This window comes from Mus caroli, chromosome X (genome assembly GCF_900094665.2).
Source record: "Mus caroli chromosome X, CAROLI_EIJ_v1.1, whole genome shotgun sequence".
Classification (NCBI taxonomy): domain Eukaryota; kingdom Metazoa; phylum Chordata; class Mammalia; order Rodentia; family Muridae; genus Mus; species Mus caroli.
Genome location: NC_034589.1, coordinates 123,318,895 through 123,331,344, shown reverse-complemented (window position 1 = coordinate 123,331,344; position 12,450 = coordinate 123,318,895). Strand labels below are relative to the sequence as shown.

Genomic DNA, 12,450 nt, shown 5'->3' with positions numbered 1-12,450 from the left:
TTTTGTTTGTTTGTTTTTGAGATAGGGGTTCCCTGTACAGCCCTGGCTGTCCTGGAATTCACTTTGTAGACCAGGCTGGCCTTGAACTCAGAAATCCACCTACTTCTGCCTCCCAAATGCTGGGATTAAAGGTGTGTACCACCACCACCAGGCCAGGCACAAGTTTTTAATCCCAGTAGAGACAGGAGGATCTCAGAGTTCAAGGCCAGCCCAGTCAGCCAAGCAAGTTCCACAACAGCCAGGGCTACACAGAGAAACTCTGTCTTGAAATCAAACAAAAAACAAGATACAAAACAACAACAAACAAATGAATGAGTTAAAGAGGAATTCTAGACTCGTTTGTATAACAGGCAGATGAAAGCTCGGCTAGGCAGGCCTTGCCTGGTCTCTGGGAAGAGATGCAAGGGAGAAAGAAGCAAAGGCAAAAGTCGTTACCATTGTGGGCTGGAGAGATGGCTCAGTAGTTAAGAGCACTTGCTGCTCTTTCAGAGGACCTACTTTCAATCCCCAGAACCCACATGGCAGCTTGCTCACAACTATTCATACCCCCAAATCCAGGTGATCTGATATTCTCACACAGACAAATGTGCAGGCAAAAAACACTAGTGCACATCAAAATAAATAAAAACAACAATAACAACAAAAAACGAGTTGCTAAGTTGAAAAGCACACAAGGACTTGATGGAGACCCCCATTTCATTTTTTCCTCTTTGCATGCTATCTAGAAGCTGCTGCTCCTGGGTATTTAGTATATACTTAATAAACATAACACTTTGTGATTTACCACCCAGGGTTCCTTGTGGATTCTGGATTCTACACTGTAACACTATCCATTTTCTTTGGTTTTAGAAAGCAGATGAACGTCCTAGTTTCAAAATTCTCTTGAGTAACATTCTAGATGTGATGGATGAAGAATCCTGAGCTGGCTGCTAAGCTCCGTGGATCTCCTCCTCTCTCCTACAAGTCCTAATTCCATGTTTCCTGAGGAGTTCCCTGGCTGCAGGGCTCTAGCCTTCCATGCGCCTACTGAATGCATAAAGAGCCCTGGACATCTAGGAATGCCTTTCTTCTCTCGTTCCCGGCATACTGCTCTAAGCAAAGGTCAAGGGATTTCTGTGCCTGGTATTACCCATAACTTCAAGACTCCTAACAGACTGAATTGGGGATGGGAACATTTTGGGGGAGGGAAAGATGTAAATAGCTCCACTAGTTGTCCAACAGCTTGTTGGTTAAGTGTTAAGAGATGGGGGGAGGGGGGAGGTAGGAATGTTGCCATTAAAATGGGAGGGGTTGTTTTGATACAATAAAATTATTGGAAAGAGTTATCTATTTTAATTTATTACACAGCTGCTCTGAAGCTCTCTGAAAATTGCAAAAAAATTTCCTATCATTAGTTTGACGTATTCCTAATCTAGAACTCAACAGAACTCACATTTCACTCCCTCTTACTCTTGTTAAAGCCTGCCTCTGAATTCTGGACGCATTCACAAACTTTCCACAGTGCTGGGCACACTGTAGCGAACAGTATCGTTTGAATAAATCTTACACTTAGAAACAAACTCAGCCAGAGCCTCATTTCCATACATTAAGAGGAGAACTCAAAGAAACGGACTCAGGGGCCAAGGGTAGCTAGTTAATTCGCCAGAAGAGTTCTAGCTTGGGGGTAAAGCCAGGGCTGAGAAAGCGCGGGCCAATTTGGAAGTGGGCAGGGTGGGGTCGGAGGGCGGGCCCTTCAGTGGACCACGTGGGATGAAGCAACTTCCTCCTTTCCTTTATGCTACTCTTTTCTTTTTGGAGTTTCGCTCCCACGGGCCCGGCGTTACCACGGTGTTGCTGCGGGGAGCGGATTCCGCTAGTAGGGACTGCGGAGCGCAGCGGCTCGAGGGGAGCGGACAGAGCCGGCGGGGACAGCAGCCCCGCGCCGACGCGGTGAGCTCACAGGGCGGTCCCCGCGGCGGGGGCGGGGGGGGGGGCGGGGGAGGTTGTAGTTCCGGTTCCGTCACCCAGACACGTGAAGGTCGGCGAGTCTCTTTAGTGCTCGCCTCGGCCCGCGTGGTCGTGCCGGGATGGAGTCCTCCTCGTCCTCTTCGGGCTCCGCTCTGGGCGCCGTGGACCCTCAGTTGCAGCATTTCATCGAGGTGGAGACGCAGAAGCAGCGCTTCCAGCAGCTGGTGCACCAGATGACGGAACTTTGCTGGGTGAGCTCGGGACTCAGATCCGGACACTGTGCCTACTTTTCCCGTGTCCTTGCACCCAGGGGACTTGCTAGGAAGTGGGGCTCTCCAGTGGGAGGAGGTCTTGATTGTACCCTGGGTTCTCAGATTCCTTATGCCGAGCCGAGCCGAGCCGGGAGGCACTACAGTGACTCCTCAGGGAGACCCTCGGTGCAGTGGATTGGGAGTCGCACTTACACTGCTGTCCCACCCAGCACTCTGAGGCACCTGAGGTTGAAGTTGTTTAGTGCTGGCCACTAGAACTGATCAGAGTCCCCAATCCTGGAATCTTAGGGAGGCTGAATCCCAGAGAGTCTGTGACTTATTTCTGGACTCCTCAGGATTTGCCTAGATTACCCAGATATAACCCCTCCTGATGAAATGACAAGCGGCTCTGTCTCTCTCATTATGTATAAAAGTGGCATAATCTCTCCTAACACACACACATTAGTTGCCTTCCCCGTGAGTCGTTGTGTTGTGTAATACCAAGCCATTAAGGTTTGAAGGTTGAGAAATTGAGTCTGCTCGGAGAGGGGACTTTGGCAAAGGGGCAGAGGCGTTTGTTTGTAGCTGAGATCAAAGTGTTCCTGTTGCCAAGGGCAGCACACTGCCCTCCACTGACATAAAAACTTAAAGGATTTTACAGGCCAAGGATAATATTCATTGGAATTGGAAAGACTCTTAAGCATTGTGTATAAAAGGAGAGAACCATGAACAAAATTTATTCTAGAAGCTTCAAACTATATACAGACATTGCTTTACTTGGTCCTTTTCCTGTAAACTTACATATATTGCTGTGCTCTTCTGGTTTGCCTCCGGATCAGAGGCTGGCTCGCTCTCTCTCTCTCTCTCTCTCTCTCTCTCTCTCTCTCCCTCCCTCCCTCCCTCCCTCTCTCCCAAGGTTTCCTGTATTGCAGGCTGGCATCATACTGAACAGATGGCTTAGAATAGCTGAAAATGACCTTGAATTCCTCCTCTTCCTGCTTCCCCTACCTTTCAAATACCAAGTTTACAGTCATTCACCATCACCTCCAACTTTTGGAAAATCCTTTTAAAAATGTATCTTTAGAGACAGGGCTTTACTCTTTACCCCCTACCTGTCTTGGAATTTAGAGATCCTCCTGCCTCTGCCTCCATCAAGACAGGATAGATTCTTTTTCTAAAAGTCTTTGGTTCATTATATTTGAGTGGGAGTTGGGTGTGATTGATGGCTGTTAAGGATTGATGGTGATACTTGCCTTTAATCCCAGTAGAGGCAGGTCTGTCCCTTGAGTTTGAGGCCAGGCTGGTCTACAGAGTGGGTTCCAGGATAGCCAGGACTATGCAGAGAAACTCTTATCTTGAAAAGCCATAAAAGAATGAGCTAGAAGTAGGCCTGGAGAGATGGCTCAGTGGTTAAGAGGACTGACTTCCAGAGGTCCTGAGTTCAAATCCCAGCAACCACGTGGTGGCTCACAACCATCTGTGCTGGGATCTGACGCCCTCTTCTGGTGTGTCTGAAGACAGCCACAGTGTACTCATATAAATAAATAAGAGATCCTTAAAAACAGGAATGAGCTAGAAGAGAGGGATTTATTTATTTTTCCCAACGTTATAGCCATGAGTAAGTTTCTCATGCTGTAGTAAAGGAACTCTATATGTACGCTCAAGCAAGCAACCCAGATTTAAAATTCAGTGGATACTAAAGGACATACAGCAGACTGAGGAACTGGTGAGAAGGAAAGGACGGGGCTTGAGAATATAACGGTGAATATGCTCAAAGTATATCATATACATGTAGGAAATTGTCGAAGCATTTTTTTTTAAAGCTGAAATACAGAGCCTTCCTCAGAGAACATTAGCTTTTCATTTCTCCTGAGGAGATTCCAGAACCTTTGGTGTGTTGAGTAGGATAATCAGTCCCCGAACTTTGGAAGGCAGAGACAAAGGGATCACAATTTCCAGGGCTGTCTAACCCTACATAGTGGGACCTTGTCTCAAAAGACAGTCAACACCACTTTAAATAAACGAGTTACTGAAGGTTAGTATGTAGATTTTCTTTGTTTGAGTTGGGGCACCTAACTGATTTATCTGGAAATCATTTTCTTTAACAGCTCATTTAAAGGCATTGTTGTGTGTAGAGTTACAGCCTAATCTAGAAAAAAGGTGGGTTTTTTTTTGGGGGGGGAGGGCATCGAGACAGGGTTTGTCTGTGTGGTCCGGACTGGTCTTGAACTCAGTCAGATCCACCTGCTTTTGCCTCCCAAGTGCTAAAACTAAAGGAAAAAAAGGTTATTTCCTGTGTATTTTTGCTGCCTTTCTCACTCTTTCATGTAAGGTATGCCATCTTCTGGCCCCCGTGAGCAAACTCTGCCAGAGTTCCCACTTAATCAGACGAGGACCGATAATGGTGTGTATTCCATTGCCTTGCTTTGGAATGTAAGCCCATGTCTAATTGCTTAACAATTGGTAAGGTGCCAAATGTGAAAATTTTTATATTAATCTTTTTGGTCAGCATTAAAAAAAAAACCATGGGTTTCATCATGGTGTATGTGTTGTTTTAGCACATGTATTTCTTGCTTTCCTTTTACTTCTTTCTATCATAGTCTTCTTGCTAGTTACATCTCTCTTTCTCTCCCCACTCCCCTTACACACACACACAGAACCATACAGTTTTAAACTAGATGCCACAGGTGAGAGAAAACAGGCCCAAATTCATTAACCCATCAGATGATTTAGGCAGAATTATTTCTATAAGCGAAGGACCCCTTGTGACGCTGTTTCTTGTTCTGAACAGGAGAAGTGCATGGATAAGCCTGGGCCTAAGTTGGACAGTCGGGCTGAGGCCTGTTTTGTGAACTGCGTTGAACGCTTCATTGATACAAGCCAGTTCATCTTAAATCGACTGGAACAGACCCAGAAGTCCAAACCTGTCTTCTCAGAAAGCCTTTCTGACTGATCTCAGCATTACCTCTTTGGAAAAGTAGTTCAAGAATTGAAGAGCTGCTGATGAGGTGGTTGAAGAAATGGCTATGGGGGGATTAACTCCCAATTTTCTTTATCGTCTTGGGACATCTTGTCACCTGAGAATGAACAAAGACCAATTTTTATGTATGGGAGTTGAGAGTCATGTGTATTTGGTTGTGTTTTTAAAGCTAATCATGTGACAATAATTGACAGATAAATGAAAGTGTGAGATGCATATAACTGTATATGGGACTGGGCTTTCTCAAGGTCCCTTCACTGCTTGATAAAATAATTTTGATAGTGGAACTGCTTTCTAGAATTTGATAGTGGGACCACATAGGGTAAATCTTGATTTGTATGGGTTCATTTCTGATTTTTTTAGGGAGATCTTTGTGTCAGTCAAATTGGCAGTGGGGAAAGATCCTGGCACTGTTTGAACTGTGAGCTTTCTTTCACGTCTGACCTGGAGCTGAAAAAAAGTCCTATGGCGTGTTCCTGCAATCCAACTTCTTGGGTTGTCTCTCCCCTACACTGTGACTTACTTAACTCGCGAATTGAAAATATGGTCTCAAGGTAGAACAGGAAGCCTGAGAATCCAAAGGGCTTTAGTCATAAAAGAATCTAGCTCATGAGTACTATTCTTACTACCAGACAGCCACGAGAGGAAGCTAAGTTACTTTGTATATCCGGATGCAAAACATTCACAGATGTGCCTAAAGAAATAGCGCTTTAGGCCAGTTCAGAACTAACAACAGTTTCAGGTAGAGGTGCATGCCTGATGTTAGTCATCGATTCCATTAACTGCATTCTTTTGGTCACTGAAATAAAAGCTCGCAAGATCAATGTTGTGATGAAGAGGCTTTCTGGTTTGGGTTTTTAACTGCAAACTCCGATTTTATGTGGGCTCACTACCAAGAGGGAAATGTAGTTAGTTTCTATTCTAGAGGTCCCTAACGTTTTCGTGAGAAGAGAATACTTGGTGATAAGAAGGGAAAAACTCCGTGCTAACACCTTAAGTCCCTGATAGAGGAGCTTTTGTGGACGTCCCCTCTTGTATTTACATTCTCGTAGTCTAAAGGAAAAGTGCCCAGTGCAGGTCCATGAAGCTGGACAAATACACACTTGTAATATATCCGCATGTTTGGCAAACTGTGATGAAAAAAGTGATATATACATACATCTAGGCATACATACATATATATGACAAACTAAAGTGCCTTTTCCAAGCTAGACTCGGGGATTGGATAGAAGCAGCCCCAAGGTTGAAGAGATTAGTCCTAGCCGAGGGAGACAGTAAGAAAGCCGTAAAGATTTTAGTGTGGTAAGCTCCATTAAGAAACAAGGAAAAGTAAGTCGGAAAAGAATTTGAAAGAAAGAAACACACTAAGGGTGTTAGGAAATGTTTCTAGAGCTTTGTTATTTTCTAACGTAGCAGCTGAGGCCTGAAAGGATCAAGTGACCAAGCCTTACAAGTACCAAGGAGAATTGTTTGGTAGGGGTGACAGTCCTAGTACCTCAGGGTAGAAGTTATAAAACTAAAAGTGACTAAGGAGGAACGTTGGCCAGTGTGAGTCCTTTCGGCTTTTACCTAGCATGATGGGAAACCACTTGATTTTAGCAAATGTGTGACGTCATATAACTTGCTGCTTGGTGTAATAGTACTTAGGGTAGACACCTGACTGGCATAATTTTTATGTGTCAAGGTAAAATGTAAGTGGCACAGAGAGTTCTTTAGTCATTTTTTTTTTCCAGTTCTGTGTTTTGAGACAGAGTCTCTGTCCTGGCTGTCCTGGAGTTCACTCTGTAGACCAGATTGGCTTCAAACTAAGGGATTCTGACTCTGCCTCCTAAGTGCTCGGATAAAAGACGTGCCACCATGCTGGAAATTATTCTTCATTCTTAATATATTTTATTACTCTGCCATTATTCCTCCTGATTTCTCATTCCATAACAACATATTCTCATTGTATGTATGCAAGAAGTTCAATGTTTTCACATGCTCAGCTAATACATTGAGAAGGTCATACATTATGCGAGGTATGTATGCTTTGTCACCACAGGATTCAAAAGCACTAGGTACAAGACAATGGAGAAGCAAAGTATAACATTTTCTCCCGCTTCCAGAAATATCAGAGCAACCCCTAGGGTTTTGTTAGTCTTGGGCTTTCACATTTAGCTGTCTTCAGTTCTACTGGTGCAGTTCTGTTCATTTCTGTTCCCTCACCAGGAGGGGCTGTTCCAAGGATTATCCACTGGCACAGTTCTCTTAAAGCTTCTCCAGGCTTATATTTGTTGGCACATAATCAACTCAAAGGCTGATGGAGACCTGACTTGTATCCCACATTGTAAGTCTATGTAGGCATATGGGCCTTACTCAGATTTACCTTTCTCAAATGTATGCTTTGGATGGAGTTAAATGTATTCTCCATGGGTTCATATACTGAAAACTTGGCTCAGTGTGGTAACAAAAGGAAAAGTTAAGAGATGGGACCTTAAGGTTGGAGAGATGGTTTAGTGGTTAAGGTCATCTGCTGCTCTTGTGGCGGCCCTGGGTTCAGTTCCCAGAGCCCACGTGACAGTTTACAGTTGACTGTAACTCCAATTCCAGGGGATCCGACTCTGCCCGCTGGCCTCTGGGTACTAGGCACACATGTGAGGTGTAGACATGCATGGAGACACAGCACTCATACAAAAAAAACATACCATGGGTGGGGCCTGAGGGTAGGTCATTCAAAATCTAAAGCGATTTTGCAAATTCCTTAGCGCCTTAACCAATAAACATTATTTCAACACTTGGACCATTCACACAAGAAATGATCTTGTCATTTAGTTATTAAGTCATTAAGTTATTGGTGACATTAAGGTACGTTTTGCAGGGCACTGATCGGGTTCCTCAAAGAATGAGTTATCAGGAGACCCATGCTCTCCCACTTTTGCCACCTGTCATAAAGTGGTAGCTTTAAGGGGAGCCCTTGCCACAGCCAGTGATGTGTTGTTTGAACACCCAGATTCCAAATCTCTAGGTACATCTCAACATTTTACAAAGTCATCCTGCTTCAGGTATCTTATTAGAGTATTTATCTTATATTACTATTATTATCAAAAGGCAACAGGTGTGGACTAAAAGAGCATCTCCAAAGGCACAGAAAAAAATGAAGTTAAAAGTATGTAAAAGAAACCCTAGATAGTACCAATACAATCCCTAAGCCCATAGGTTGCTATTGCTGGGGTTGGGAAAAGAACAACAAAGGAAAGACCATAGACTTACTGAGCATATTTGAGCCCTGGTTTGGACAGTTCATTTTTATGGTCACAAATCTCACAGGACAGATCGAGCACATCCAGGCCAGGGCTGTGCACTTAATTGGTTTTCCTAAACAGCAAGTACTTTCAAGGTAATGCCTAACTTTTTGACACTTACATGAAAGGGGGTCCTCTAAGAGGCCATGAGAATATTCAAAGGGGTTAGGTTCATTACTGTGTCATAGGAATGTCTCACTAAGGACATGGAATGCACAAGTGGCTACTACACCCAGGGCCAAGATGGCTCCTGGGATTAAGGACTTGACTTACTCTTTTAATTCTTAAATAAAAAAGATCTAAAGCGATTTTGCAAATTCCTTAGCGCCTTAACCAATAAACATTATTTCAACACTTGGACCATTCACACAAGAAATTATCTAAAAAGAAAAAAGCATGCATAACTAAACCTTCGTCTCGCAAAAATCAGTCTCACAAATGGAAGGCCTATCCAGCATATTCCTGACAGTCTCTTCTGTACATTAATTTATAAAAAGGACAATAGGATATGACAAGTCAAGGCTCCTAAGTATTAGTCAAGTACCCCAAAATAAAGGGCTTCTGAGATGACTCAGTAGGTAAAATTGCTTGCCACCAATCCTAAAGATCTGAATATGATCCCTAGGGCCTATGTGGTGGAAGGAGGAAGAGAACAGACTCCTAGAAGCTTTCAAACTTGTGTGGTGATTTGAATGAGAAAGGCCCCCATAGGCTTATAGATTTGAATAGTCACCAGGGAGTGGTACTATATGAAAGGATTAGGAGGTGTGGCATCGTTGAAGTGTGTCACTGGAGGTGGGCCTTGAGGTTTTTTTTTTTTTTAAACTCATTTATTTACTTATTATATGTATGTAAGTACACTGTAGCTGTCCTCAGATACTCTAGAAGAGGGCATCAGAAAGATGGCATCAGATTTCTTTACGGATGGCTGTGAGCCACCATGTGGTTGCTGGGATTTGAACTCGGGACTTTCGGAAGAGCAGTCGGAGCTCTTAACCACTGAGCCATCTCACCAGCCTGGCTTTGAGGTTTTAAAAAGCCCATTCTAAGCCCAGAGTCTCTCTTTCTGCTCTCTGCAGAACCTGGTGGAGATCGCTCAGCTACTCCTCCAGCACCTTGTCTGCCTGTGTGGCATGATGCTTCCCACTATGACGAGAATGGACTAAGCATCTAAAACTGTAAGAATTCGCGATTACATTATTTCCTTTATAAGGGTCGCTGTGGTCAGGGTGTCTGTTCACAACAGAACACCGATTAAGACACCATGGCATATGTACACCTGTTCTCTAGTCTGTGCTCACTCGCTCCATCACTCTGCCCCTCCTTACACACACCCCCTCCCATCTCTCTAAACTCAAATGAAAGCTGGCTCATCCAGTGCTGGGAATGGAACTGAAAACTTTCTGCATGCAAGGCAAGGATTCTATAAGGCTCCATCATTAGCTCAACTCTGTGGTGTGTGTGTGTGTGTGTGTGTGTGTGTGTGTGTGTGTAGGTATAACAAATTCAGTACTTCGTGAATACTTCTATCCCTAGCTATTAATTTGAAATTTTAAAAAACAATTTATTTATTTTTATGTATATGAGTACACTGTAGCTGTCTTCAGACACAGAAGAGGGCATCAGATCCCATTACAGATGGTTGTGAGCCACCATGTGGCTGCTGGGAATTGAACTCAAGACCTGTGGAAGAGCAGTCAGTGCTCTTAACTGCTGAGCCGTCTCTCTGGCCCCTGAAAGCTTTTTTTGTATAGTATCTGGCCTGGTATTCACTATGAAGCTCAGTCTAGCTTTACATTTAAGGCAGTCCTTTGGCTTCAATCCCTCAGTGCTCAGATCACAAACAAATACTTTCTTTCTTAGCTCTTAATCTGAAATCTGTCCTTTGGTGTTTTTGAGACAGTCTCTCTGTGTGCTTTGGCTATTTTAGAACTCACTATATAGTCTAGGCTGGCCTTGAACTCAACAAAGATCCTCCAGCCTCTGCCTCCTGAGTGCTGGGATTAAAGGTGTATATAATATGAAACATTTTGAGCTTTATATTAGCACCCCAAATTTTTCAGATTTGAGATTTCTGGATTGTGTAAGTATTTCTGTATATATACTTATGTGTATTGAAACAATAACATTTGAAACATCTGGAAGAATTTTGAAACATTTCTGGTTTTAAATATATTGGATAAATTAATACTCAATCTATATGTTGGAATCTATATGTTGGAAAAAGCACAATTGTGTTTTCTTTTTATTTTTTTGAGAGAGGGTTTCTCTGTGTAGCCCTGGCTGTCCTGGAACTCACTCTGTAGACCAGGCTGGCCTCGAACTCAGAAATCTGCCTACCTCTGCCCCCCAAGTGCTGGGATTAAAGGCGTGTGCCACCACTACCTGGTAGAAAACACATACATTTTTGCTGTAAGACAAAACTAGGTTCAAATCTACTCAACATCTGTGTGACCTCAGGCAAGTCATTTATCCTGTTTCACAGGAACATGTATGCAGGGGTGTGTGTGTCCGTGTGTCCTTGAGTGTGTATGCATATGGAGGCTAGAGTTTAAAATTATGTTTCTGTATCATTCTCTACCTTATTTTGGAGACAGGATCTCTCACAGAACCCAGTCCATCATCTTGGCTAGACTGGGTGGGATTTGCATGTCTCTGTTGCCCAGCACTGGGGTAACAGGCACACACTTCCATGCTGGGTGTTTATGCTCACACTAGGGATCCAGACTCAGATCCTCATGGTTGTGCAGCAGACAGTTTACTGAGTAATTGCCCAGGCCTCATTTAACCTCATTCATCATCAATTCTGTCCATCACCTATAAGTCTGAGCTAATTATACCTACCTCACTTCAGTGTTGTAAAATGAGATAGCTTAAAGCACTTGGCATGCTGATAATTATCTGTTGTTCAGAACGGAGCATCTTTTAAAATTACTTTTATTATTATTTTTAATTGGATATTTTCTTTTCTTTTCTTTTCTTTTCTTTTCTTTTCTTTTCTTTTCTTTTCTTTTCTTTTCCTTTCCTTTCCTTTCCTTTCCTTTCCTTTCCTTTCCTTTCCTTTCTTTTCTTTTCTTTTCTTTTCTTTTCTTTTTCTTTTGGTTTTCAAGACAGGTTTTCTCTGTGTAGCCCTGACTGTCCTGGAACTCACTCTGTAGACCAAGTTGGCCTCGAATTTAGAAATCTGCCTGCCTCTGCCTCCCAAGTGCTGGGATTAAAGGCATGCACCACCATCACCCGGCTTGGATATTTTCTTTATTTGCATTTCAAATGTTATCCCCTTTCCTGGTTCCCCCCCCCCCAGAAAAAAAAAACATTCCTTATCCCATTCCCCCTCCCCCTGCTTCTATGAGGGTTTTTGTTCCCTTACCCATCCACCCATTCCTGCCTTTCCCTGCCCTCGAATTCCCCTACACCGGGACATCTATTGACCCTTCACAGGACCAAGGGCCTCTCCTCCCATTGATGCCTGACAAGTCCATCCTCTGCTATATATGTGGCTGGAGCCATGACTCCCATCATGTGTAGTCTTTGGTTGTGGTTTAGTCTCTGGGAGATCTGGGGGGTCTGGGTGGTTGATATTGTTGTTCTTCCTATGGGGCTGCAAACCACTTCAGCTCCTTGGGTCCTTTCTCTAACTCCTCCATTGGGGACCCTGTGCTCAGTCCAATGGTTGGCTGTGAATTTATGTATTTGTCAGGCTCTGGCAGAGCCTCAGAGGAAACAGCTATGTCAGGTTCCTGTCAGCAAGCACTTCTTGGCATCTACAATAGTGTCTGGATCTGGTGACTGTATGTGGGATGGATCCCCAGGTGGGACAGTCTCTGGATGGCCTTTCCTTCAGTCTCTCCTCCACATTTTGTCTCTGTAACACCTCCCAAGGGTATTTTGTTCCCTCTTCTAAGAAGAACCGAAGTATCCACACTTTGGTCTTCCTTCTTCTTGAGTTTCATGTGATTTGTGAATTATACCTTGGATATTCTGAGCTTCT

The 12,450-nt window shown here is 43.6% G+C and overlaps 2 protein-coding genes across 2 annotated transcripts in view; both read left to right on the top strand.

Annotated features, from left to right (window-relative positions):
• Btk (Bruton tyrosine kinase) overlaps nt 1–1,323 on the top strand; it is a 40,929-nt gene extending 39,606 nt beyond the window's left edge. The window contains exon 19 of the mRNA XM_021152845.1: nt 850–1,323. Coding sequence (XP_021008504.1) covers nt 850–921 — 72 coding nt within the window. The 3' untranslated portion in view covers nt 922–1,323. The remainder of the gene's footprint in view (nt 1–849) is intronic.
• Nucleotides 1,324–1,984: 661 nt separating this feature from the next.
• Nucleotides 1,985–6,014, top strand: Timm8a (translocase of inner mitochondrial membrane 8A). The gene is made up of 2 exons (XM_021153464.1): nt 1,985–2,198; nt 4,990–6,014. The coding sequence occupies exons 1-2, from the start codon at nt 2,067–2,069 to the stop codon at nt 5,149–5,151; spliced, it is 294 nt and encodes a 97-aa protein (XP_021009123.1). The 5' UTR covers nt 1,985–2,066; the 3' UTR covers nt 5,152–6,014.
• The last annotated feature ends 6,436 nt before the right edge of the window (nt 6,015–12,450 follow it).

Bases quoted from the DNA above. Each gene is read 5' to 3' on its own strand.
- Timm8a (XM_021153464.1), top strand. From the start codon at position 2,067: ATGGAGTCCTCCTCGTCCTCTTCGGGCTCCGCTCTGGGCGCCGTGGAC. The intron at 2,199-4,989 runs GTGAGCTCGGGA...TGTTCTGAACAG, and splicing joins AGATGACGGAACTTTGCTGG to GAGAAGTGCATGGATAAGCC.